The sequence below is a fragment of the Mobula birostris genome, chromosome 13 (genome assembly GCF_030028105.1).
Source record: "Mobula birostris isolate sMobBir1 chromosome 13, sMobBir1.hap1, whole genome shotgun sequence".
Taxonomy (NCBI): domain Eukaryota; kingdom Metazoa; phylum Chordata; class Chondrichthyes; order Myliobatiformes; family Myliobatidae; genus Mobula; species Mobula birostris.
The window spans coordinates 31,713,083-31,724,616 of record NC_092382.1 but is presented as its reverse complement, the minus strand read 5'-3'; the positions used below and the strand labels follow the sequence as shown (position 1 = coordinate 31,724,616).

Genomic DNA, 11,534 nt, shown 5'->3' with positions numbered 1-11,534 from the left:
TGTTTGTTCTGGCTTTGTTATATTGGAATCTGTTATCTAGTAGTGTGTACTATTATTTCAGTATCTGTGTATTACTGGACGACCACCGGAGAGTGCACTTGATTCCTTCTCCCACCTGGTTCCATCTGCTCATTCCCTGCCCATCTGGTTGAACCTCTGTCCAGTCTGTATCCCAATGATATATATCAACCATCTTGTTCAATCTCAGTCCAGCCTGCGTCCCATTGCTGCAATGATATATTTCAGCAAACACTCTTCTAAATTTTGTCTTTATTGTGAAGATTTGTTTTACATCTTTTCCAGGATTAGGTTTTTGATAGCTGGAGCTACCAGAGGTTTAATTGAACACAGCATGTGGCAGGGTAAAAGCAGCCATTTCAATTTTAGTTTCCCAGTAACAAAATGGCTGCAGTGTTAATCTTTGTAATAATGGAGCTCACAGCATCTGATGTTGAGTTTGTTATTTCATTTTTCGGTTATTTTCAGTGAGCCACTTCCTCCGTTTCCAGGGTAACGGCCTGTCAGAGCTGCAGCAAGTGTTGTACTTTTTATCACTCTGTGGTCACCGCCTCTCAGCGTAGAGACAGTGGCCTCAGGAGCAAATGTAACAGAGTGACAGTGGGAGGAAAGGATGCTGTGAGCATTGACTGTATGGGATGTATTACACCAGGGTCAGAATGAACTCTGAAATAACGAACTGATTGGAGTTGGGTGGTATTTACATTTTAGCGCATTGCTGATATTTTGCAATCAGTTACCATCTGTGCATTAAAATGAGGAGGTGGAATAAAACTAGAGTTGCATGAAATTTGAAGTAAGAAGACGAAAATACTGGAAATGCCCAGCAGATCGACAGCTTCTTGAACAGTCCCAGTTTAGATATCGGGTCTTCCACCATTTCTCCTTTCACAGATGTAACCTGATGTACTGAGTTCCCATAATTTTCTACTTTATAATTTTACATTTTGTTCCTGCTACACTGAGGGGAAACATGGCAATATCCCACACAGCAATGACATTGTGACCAACGTGCTCAGTTTAGTTGCTGGAAACAAGCTGAAGTGTATCTGCATCCTCTGACAATGTACAGACCGGTGAACCAGCCTGACCACCGGCCCCGGCAGAGGGTCATTAGGTTCCAGTTCCATCTCAGTTTTTGAATCGGAAATGGGAGGAACATCACGGCAAATCGCTGGCACCAAAGCGGCTTTGTATTGGTTATAATATTGGGCTGGTGACTCTGGCAGTATACGGGCTTCAGTCCAGGTTGGTAATTCGACAGGTTGGAATTTCCTCAGTCTGCAGTGAAGGTGAAGTCTTGGGCGGTTAGACATTGGTTATGGGGAAATTGTCGTCTGCACCACCCAGTGGGACATCAAATCTGACAAGTATTCTGGAGATTTTTGAACAGCTAGCTATGAGGATTGATGAAATAGGGCAGTGATATTGTTCATCTGAACTTTGGAAAAGTCTGGAAGGAGGTCCCGCATGGCAGCTGATATGGAAGGATAGGTCACATGGGATTCATGGGGAGTTTGCAGATGGATTCACACCGGGATCGAGAACAAGAAGCAGAGGGTGATGATTGAAGATGGATTTAGCCAATGGAGGCCTGTGACGAGTGGGATGTGCCTGTCAGTGTCGAGACCTCGTTAATTTTATTCATGCCATTGATTTGTATATGAGTGTACATGGCACAGTTTGCAAGTTTGATACTAAATTCGGGCGTCTGGTTGATATTGCAACAGGTTACAATGAATTTCAAAGACATCTTGGTCAGTTCAGAAGACGGGCTGAGAAATGGCGAATGGTTTTCAACTTGAACAAGTGAGAGTTGGTGCTTTCGGACAGTCAGACCAGGGTGGGACCGGTATAGTGAATGGAGGGGCATGGAGTGTTGTGGAACAGATTGAGAAACGAAAACAAACATCATTAATACGCAACACAGACTCTAATGCAGATAGAGAACAGATACAATGGCTCCTACAGACAGGCTCAGCTCCGATACAGGGTCTTCCATCTGAAATATTAACATACTCTCTGTCTTGTCGAACAATTCTAGCGGTTTTGTTTTAATTATGTTAAAGATATTTTGGCAACTTGCTGTTTTGTATGTATAGCGTGTCTACATTGTCTTTAACAAGGTGCGATGTAACAGTCTGGTAATAGCAAGGTAAATGCTCAAAGAAATCTTGACCGGGGTTTAGGTGATAATATGGATCTTAAAATCCTGCTGGAGAAAATGTCATGATTCTGAACAAGATATCACGATGTTAACGCAGCAGGCCAGACAGCATCTCTAGGAAGAGGTATAGTCGACGTTTCGGGCCGAGGCCCTTCATCAGGACTAACTGAAAGAAGAGCTAGTAAGAAATTTGAAAGTGGGAGGGGGAGGGGGATATCGTAAATGATAGGAGAAGACAGGAGGGGGAGGGATGGAGCCAAGAGCTGGACAGTTGATTGGCAAAAGGGACATGAGATGATCATGGGACAGGAGGCCTAGGGAGAAAGAAAAGGGGGAAGGGGGGAACCAGAGGATGGGCAAGGGGTATAGTGAGAGGGATAGAGGGAGAAAAAGGAGAGAGAGAAAAAGAATGCGTGTGTATATAAGTAAATAACAGATGGGGTACAACGGGGAGGTACCCCTTCTCACTATACACCTTGCCTATCCTCCGGGTCACCCCCCACCTTTTCTTTCCCCCAGGCCTCCTGTCCCATGATCCCCTCATATCCCTTTTGCTAATCAACTGTCCAGCCATTCGCTCCATCCCTCCCCCTCCTGTCCTCTCCTATCATTTCGGATCTCCCCCTCCCCCTCCACTTTCAAATCTCTTACTCACTCTTCTTTCAGTTAGTCCTGACGAAGGGTCTCGGCCCGAAACGTCGATTGTACCTCTTCCTAGAGATGCTGCCTGGCCTGCTGCGTTCACCAGCAACTTTGATGTGTGTTGCTTGAATTTCCAGCATCTGCACATTGCCCCGTGTTTGCATGTCACGATGTTATGGGTGAGATTGCATTGTTCAGGATGTCAGAGTTTTTCTATGTAGACTCAGACCATATATTGCCATTGGTGTCATTACCAGGTGATGTTAAACTGAAATGAGACAGTGAGAATCAGGTGTGATTGAGATATCTGTATAATTCAGTGACGAGAGGAATAGATGTCCCATTGGTCAGCAGAAATGTTTCAACCCACACTGCTGTAATATCTGTCCATTACTCACCACAGCGCCACCAGTGGTAGGAGGACCAAAGCAGTGGGCGCTGTCTGCTCAGCCTGCCTTGCCTTCCCATTGACACATCACTCCCAGTCCAGGGCACAAGACTGGTTCCTAAAAGGGAATTGTCTGCAATATAGCGTGTAGATACACCGGAAAGTCCCGGCACAGTGTACAATCCATGGAAATAGATGGGAGCAGGTGGATCAGGCTGTGTCAAGGCTTCAGTGGACAGGCCCAAGATGTTTGGCAGTGTTTGCCTCAGTTTAAAATCAAAACAGTGTTCCCCTTTACACTTGAATTAATGTTTGACCCTCCTGTTAATTTTGTTTTGTTATAGAGCAGCAAAAACTGATCACATCTGTCCTCAAAATGGCTCAAGGTGCGAGCAGGGGAGGAGTTCCAGTGACGTCAACATCGAGAAAGAACACAGGTACGTTGGTGAAGTATTTTAATTTATAAATATTGCTTAGACTTTGTGTCTGTGTTTAATTCAATATCAGCAATTCACAAATATTTGTGAAAGGACTGAGCGGAGGGATGACAGAGAGAGAATTAACATCTCAGGGGTAAGCACAGTCACACGTGCAAGGGGTACGTTTACTGTCTGTTCCTGCTCCTCTCGCAGATTGTGATTAAAGTAGCGAGTTACTCCAGAAGACATTCTGCAGATGCTGAAAGTTTTGGGCAACACAAAGAAACACAAAATATTGGCAGAACTCAGCAGGTCAGGCAGCATCCATGGAGGGGGATAAGCATTTGATGTTTTGGATCAGGACCACAAAGAATAGAAAGTAATGTGGCAATATCTAGAATTTCTGTCCCCTCATTTCCAGTCCGATGAAGGGCCTTGCCCGAAACGTTGATTGTTCATTCTCCTCCATAGAGGCTGCTTGACCTTTTGAGTACCTCCAGCATTTTGTGAGATATCCCAGAGACTTGCCGAGGAAGAGGTTGACCAGGCAGGCAGACAGTAAGCCAGAGCAAAGCGGTGGTGATGGGCAGTACCAGGAGAATGATGGTGATGGGTTATGATACTCTCAGGAATAAGCAGAGTCCTTTCCAAACAGAGAGGTATATTCCTGGGGAGACGAAAGAGCAGCCTTCAACAGATAGAACTATAACCCCTCCTATACCCCCCTCCCACCCCCGGCCTGTGCCCATTCCTCTCCCCACCCCCCGATATATATATTTCGGACTGTATTTGGTGACCTTTAGGTTCCAGAGAGAAAGTTGCTGCTCAATATGGGGTCAGTAATTTTTTAATTTTCCCCATTTTCATTCATAGGGCCGAGCTCAGTGATCACCGAGCTCCTGGCAGGCTGGAACGATTTCCAGCTGCTGCAGTTGACGGATTTCTACCGGGATAGGCTGGAGCAGGCGATGGAAGGAGGGGTGCACGGAGTGAGCCTGGCGTTAACGGCCGAGAATCAGTTCAGTGGAGAGGAACATCGGGTGAGTGGGAGGGAGAATGTGTTTGAATTTTCACACATCACAGGACTGATGGGTGTCTGAACTCTGACTCATCGGATATTAAATAGATAACATTAAAACTGGGATATAAATACTGTACATACAATCTCAAAGATGTGAATCTGAACCAGTGATAGAAAGGGATGAAAGTACTCCGCAGACTGGTGGGTAGATGCTCAATGTTCAGAGCGAGTTGAGCAGGTAACAGTTGTGTGGGCTTCCAGTATTAAATGGAAATATGATGGGAGGTTTCGGTTTGGGAAGACCGTGCAGCGTGACGACAGGATGTCAGTGAGAACCGGGACAGCCTCAGTGCTTGCCGCAGGAGCTGGACTGTGTTCTGTTCTGGGTGGAGATGATTGTGCTACAATCTGTAACTGCAAACAGTGTGGATCGGGGAATACTGTCATGTTTTAATGTGTAATCACTGAATAAACCTCCACTGGAAAAGGCAAAGGAAAGGCGTCAGGTGTCAGCCAGAAATCCTCTGTCATGTTGGACACTGGCGGACTGAGGAGATGAATTAGATCACCTTTTCTGCAACTTCTCTGCAACTGCTCACTGTTATAAAAACTCTCCTCTTTTCTTTTTTCAACTGCAATACTTATTTTCTGATTTCTGTTTCCATCGTCAAATCTGGTGAGGAATTATTTACGGATTTGGAGCCACGTCAATTAAGCGGTCACAGACCAGCCAGGATCTCATTGACTGGTGGACCAGGTTCACGGTGAATGTTCCTCCGTGTGCTCTGCACTCAGAATGTACAGTCCATGTCCAGACAGGATCAGCACCCGTCCGGGTGACTGCTCAGTGTGATCCCGTTACAGAACGCATCATTTACTTCTCATTCTCTGTGTGAATCTGTCAGTCCCCAATATGTTCACTGTTACTCTTCACAGAAAATCTCTGATCTCGCTGATAAGGGAGAGCGGGCGGACAGTTCTAAACTCCTCCTGAGCCTGGTGATGGAGAAAGGCTCCCGCGCCCGGAGGGTGATGTGGGAAACCTTTGTCAAAATGCGAATTGGTGTTCCAAAGTTGGACAAAATACTGAAAGAAATACAGGCACATGGTGAGATAATATCAGAGATAAATTTAATTTTGGATTCAAGCATTACATATTTATAATTTGAGGAACTGAAATGTGTCAAATTATTTTTAAATCCGGACAGGTTGTGTTCCGGTCCAGCGACCCGTCCCGGAGATTCCCAGAGAGCTGAAAGGTAAGTGAAGAAACCGCTGTTACCATCACTGGCTGATGTAGTGTGGGGTCATGTCGTTGTTGAGCCATGGGGATTTGATCAGGTAAATGTTCCACCGTGACACAGCGCACAGAGAGACACATGGAAAAATGTTTTCTGGAGGGAGAGTTTTCACAGGACAGCATGAGGAACAACTAGAGAGTTGGTGAGTTTGCTGAAAGGGATCACACCTTTCTGGGTCCTGCAACTACAGATCCCTCCACTGGGGTCAGAATGGAGAAGAGGACAATCTGAGGAGCAAAACCATGGGAAATTTCTGACTCCGAAAGGTGAAATTACTTCCCTACAACCACCCAACCCCCGGTACAGCCCTCATCCTAAATTACTTTGCTAAACTCCCTCAGATCCTACAGGTCATCATTTTCAGAACCGGGAGTCCATTGAAATCTCGACACAGAATTACAATGACAATTTAATGAGAAAATCAGGTAACACCCAAACTGCCCTGTTCAACCCCAAAGCAGCAAATGAACCCCACTCTGTTACATCTGCACTCCCTTAGTGCAAACACTGCTACAGTCATCCAGTTTAATTTCCCACTCAATAATCCTGGGAATTCCATCAGGAGACAGTGTCAGTGAGGCTGAGATTCGGGACAAAATCCTCAGCTCAGTCCACAGAAGCTGAAATTCATGTGTGTCTGTGTTGTGTGATGGACACTGTGGAAGGGTGAGAGATGGGAATTAGGACAGAGAAACTGAGGGTTGTGCGATCGCGGCAAGAAAGGTGGGAAAGACTGAAAATATCTATAAATAATATTGCAATTAATTAAATTGTGACCGTCTGGATAAGAAACTCACTTCATCCATAATCACATCGTGTCTGTAAATATGGAGCCCGGGGCAGTGCATGGGCTCAAGAGATTGTAAGGCTTCATCATCACAGACTGAGTTGGATCACACAATGCCACATTTAACAGCGGAGAGAGCGAAGGAAAGACAGATATCGTGAAAATTATTAATCTTACAGTAGCCCATGTTTTAACTGATTACTCAAAGCCCTTGAACAGAAACATAAAGAATCTCGGCCACAACCCTCATGCAGCCTGTCTCATTTCCAAGAACAAGTTCCAAAGATGTTAATCTTTAAATGGTACCAGAGAAAGGTTTCAAACTAATCACGTTGCTGTCACCTGTGTTAATGCTTTTCCAGTCCACATTCAGACAATCAAAACCCCACCTTTCCCTGCACGAAGGCTTCAGTAACTCTCTACAATTCCGCTGCAAACTTGTTCTGCACTGTTCTTCACACTGTTTGCAGAGGGAACAGTCCACGGCAATGAAATTCCCACATCTATTTCTGAACATGAAACAGATTTTCTCCCTGATTATTGAAGAACATTATTTCTACCACTGCAACATTATCTAAAGTATATTTTTCAACAATCAATGTTTTCCTACTCTTCCTACTTTCACTGAATACGTTGAATGGAGAGACCACACACCCCAGACAGGGTCCTGACACACTGCAAGACCCCACACACACCTGACAGGATCCTGACACACTGTGAGACCCCAAACAATCCTGGCAGTTTCCTTGCACACTGTGAGCCCAAACACACCACTGGCAGGGTCCTAACACTGTGAGACCCCACAAACCCCTGACAGGGTCCTGACACACTGTGAGACCCAACACACACCTGGCAGATTCCTGATGCACTTTGGGACTAAAAACACCCCTGATGTTGTACTGACAAACTGTGAGCTCCCACACACCCCGACACACTGTGAGACCCTACACACCACTGAAAGGATCCTGACACACTGTGAGATCCCCACAAACTTCTGACAGGGTCCTGACACACTGTGAGACCCCACACACACCTGGCAGATTCCTAACGCACTTTGAGACTAAAAACACCCCTGATGTTGTACTGACAAACTGTGAGCTCCCACACACCCCGACACACTGTGAGACCCTACACACCACTGAAAGGATCCTGACACACTGTGAGATCCCCACAAACCCCTGACAGGGTCCTGACACACTGTGAGACCCCACACACACCTGGCAGATTCCTAACGCACTTTGAGACTAAAAACACCCCTGATGTTGTACTGACAAACTGTGAGCTCCCACACACCCCGACACACTGTGAGACCCTACACACCACTGAAAGGATCCTGACACACTGTGAGATCCCCACAAACCCCTGACAGGGTCCTGACACACTGTGAGACCCCACACACACCTGGCAGATTCCTAACGCACTTTGAGACTAAAAACACCCCTGATGTTGTACTGACAAACTGTGAGCTCCCACACACCCCGACACACTGTGAGACCCTACACACCACTGAAAGGATCCTGACACACTGTGAGATCCCCACAAACCCCTGACAGGGCCCTGACACACTGTGAGACCCCACACACACCTGACAGGCTCCTGACACACTGTGAAACCCCACACACCCCTGACAGAGTCCTGCACACTGTACAACCCCACACATACCTAACAGGGCCCTGACAAACTGTGAGACCCTACACACCCCTTACAGGGTCCTGACACACAGTGAGACCCCACGCACTCCTGACAGGGTCCTGACACACTGTGAGACCCCACACACCCCTGGCAGGGTCCTGACACCCTGTGAGACTCAAAAAACCCCTGACAGGATCCTGACATACTGTGAGACCCCAAACATTATCTGGCAGTTTCCTTACACACTGTGAGTCCAAACACACCACTGGCAGGGTCCTAACACTGTGAGACCCCACAAACCCCTGACAGGGTCCTGACACACTGTGAGACCCAACACACACCTGGCAGATTCCTGATGCACTTTGGGACTAAAAACACCCCTGATGTTGTACTGACAAACTGTGAGCTCCCACACACCCCGACACACTGTGAGACCCTACACACCACTGAAAGGATCCTGACACACTGTGAGATCCCCACAAACCCCTGACAGGGTCCTGACACACTGTGAGATCCCCACACACCCCTGACAGAGTCCTGCACACTGTACAACCCCACACATACCTAACAGGGCCCTGACAAACTGTGAGACCCTACACACCCCTTACAGGGTCCTGACACACAGTGAGACCCCACGCACTCCTGACAGGGTCCTGACACACTGTGAGACCCCACACACCCCTGGCAGGGTCCTGACACACTGTGAGACCCCACACACACCTGGCAGATTCCTAACGCACTTTGAGACTAAAAACACCCCTGATGTTGTACTGACAAACTGTGAGCTCCCACACACCCCGACACACTGTGAGACCCTACACACCACTGAAAGGATCCTGACACACTGTGAGATCCCCACAAACCCCTGACAGGGTCCTGACACACTGTGAGACCCCACACACACCTGGCAGGGTCCTGACACACTGTGAGACCCCACACACACCTGGCAGATTCCTAACGCACTTTGAGACTAAAAACACCCCTGATGTTGTACTGACAAACTGTGAGCTCCCACACACCCCGACACACTGTGAGACCCTACACACCACTGAAAGGATCCTGACACACTGTGAGATCCCCACAAACCCCTGACAGGGTCCTGACACACTGTGAGACCCCACACACACCTGGCAGATTCCTAACGCACTTTGAGACTAAAAACACCCCTGATGTTGTACTGACAAACTGTGAGCTCCCACACACCCCGACACACTGTGAGACCCTACACACCACTGAAAGGATCCTGACACACTGTGAGATCCCCACAAACCCCTGACAGGGCCCTGACACACTGTGAGACCCCACACACACCTGACAGGCTCCTGACACACTGTGAAACCCCACACACCCCTGCAGAGTCCTGCACACTGTACAACCCCACACATACCTAACAGGGCCCTGACAAACTGTGAGACCCTACACACCCCTTACAGGGTCCTGACACACAGTGAGACCCCACGCACTCCTGACAGGGTCCTGACACACTGTGAGACCCCACACACCCCTGGCAGGGTCCTGACACCCTGTGAGACTCAAAAAACCCCTGACAGGATCCTGACATACTGTGAGACCCCAAACATTATCTGGCAGTTTCCTTACACACTGTGAGTCCAAACACACCACTGGCAGGGTCCTAACACTGTGAGACCCCACAAACCCCTGACAGGGTCCTGACACACTGTGAGACCCAACACACACCTGGCAGATTCCTGATGCACTTTGGGACTAAAAACACCCCTGATGTTGTACTGACAAACTGTGAGCTCCCACACACCCCGACACACTGTGAGACCCTACACACCACTGAAAGGATCCTGACACACTGTGAGATCCCCACAAACCCCTGACAGGGTCCTGACACACTGTGAGACCCCACACACACCTGGCAGATTCCTAACGCACTTTGAGACTAAAAACACCCCTGATGTTGTACTGACAAACTGTGAGCTCCCACACACCCCGACACACTGTGAGACCCTACACACCACTGAAAGGATCCTGACACACTGTGAGATCCCCACAAACCCCTGACAGGGTCCTGACACACTGTGAGACCCCACACACACCTGGCAGATTCCTAACGCACTTTGAGACTAAAAACACCCCTGATGTTGTACTGACAAACTGTGAGCTCCCACACACCCCGACACACTGTGAGACCCTACACACCACTGAAAGGATCCTGACACACCGTGAGATCCCCACAAACCCCTGACAGGGTCCTGACAGACTGTGAGACCCCACACACACCTGGCAGATTCCTAACGCACTTTGAGACTAAAAACACCCCTGATGTTGTACTGACAAACTGTGAGCTCCCACACACCCCGACACACTGTGAGACCCTACACACCACTGAAAGGATCCTGACACACTGTGAGATCCCCACAAACCCCTGACAGGGTCCTGACACACTGTGAGACCCCACACACACCTGGCAGATTCCTAACGCACTTTGAGACTAAAAACACCCCTGATGTTGTACTGACAAACTGTGAGCTCCCACACACCCCGACACACTGTGAGACCCTACACACCACTGAAAGGATCCTGACACACTGTGAGATCCCCACAAACCCCTGACAGGGCCCTGACACACTGTGAGACCCCACACACACCTGACAGGCTCCTGACACACTGTGAAACCCCACACACCCCTGACAGAGTCCTGCACACTGTACAACCCCACACATACCTAACAGGGCCCTGACAAACTGTGAGACCCTACACACCCCTTACAGGGTCCTGACACACAGTGAGACCCCACGCACTCCTGACAGGGTCCTGACACACTGTGAGACCCCACACACCCCTGGCAGGGTCCTGACACCCTGTGAGACTCAAAAAACCCCTGACAGGATCCTGACATACTGTGAGACCCCAAACATTATCTGGCAGTTTCCTTACACACTGTGAGTCCAAACACACCACTGGCAGGGTCCTAACACTGTGAGACCCCACAAACCCCTGACAGGGTCCTGACACACTGTGAGACCCAACACACACCTGGCAGATTCCTGATGCACTTTGGGACTAAAAACACCCCTGATGTTGTACTGACAAACTGTGAGCTCCCACACACCCCGACACACTGTGAGACCCTACACACCACTGAAAGGATCCTGACACACTGTGAGATCCCCACAAACCCCTGACAGG

The 11,534-nt window shown here is 48.3% G+C and overlaps 3 protein-coding genes across 13 annotated transcripts in view; 1 reads left to right on the top strand and 2 right to left on the bottom strand.

The window, feature by feature from the left end:
- LOC140208694 (NACHT, LRR and PYD domains-containing protein 3-like) overlaps window positions 1–11,534 on the bottom strand; it is a 247,788-nt gene that overhangs the window by 70,626 nt on the left and 165,628 nt on the right. The window lies entirely within an intron of this gene.
- The window catches only part of LOC140208714 (NACHT, LRR and PYD domains-containing protein 3-like), a 39,777-nt gene that overhangs the window by 9,841 nt on the left and 18,402 nt on the right, over window positions 1–11,534 (top strand). Inside the window, 4 exon segments of the mRNA XM_072277594.1 lie at window positions 3,560–3,652; window positions 4,508–4,674; window positions 5,592–5,763; window positions 5,864–5,914. Of these exon segments, the coding sequence (XP_072133695.1) occupies window positions 3,560–3,652; window positions 4,508–4,674; window positions 5,592–5,763; window positions 5,864–5,914 (483 nt within the window).
- The window catches only part of LOC140208709 (uncharacterized), a 53,367-nt gene continuing 47,628 nt past the window's right edge, over window positions 5,796–11,534 (bottom strand). The window contains exon 4 of the transcript XR_011888883.1: window positions 5,796–5,907. The gene's annotated coding sequence lies outside the window, so the exon portion shown is untranslated. The remainder of the gene's footprint in view (window positions 5,908–11,534) is intronic.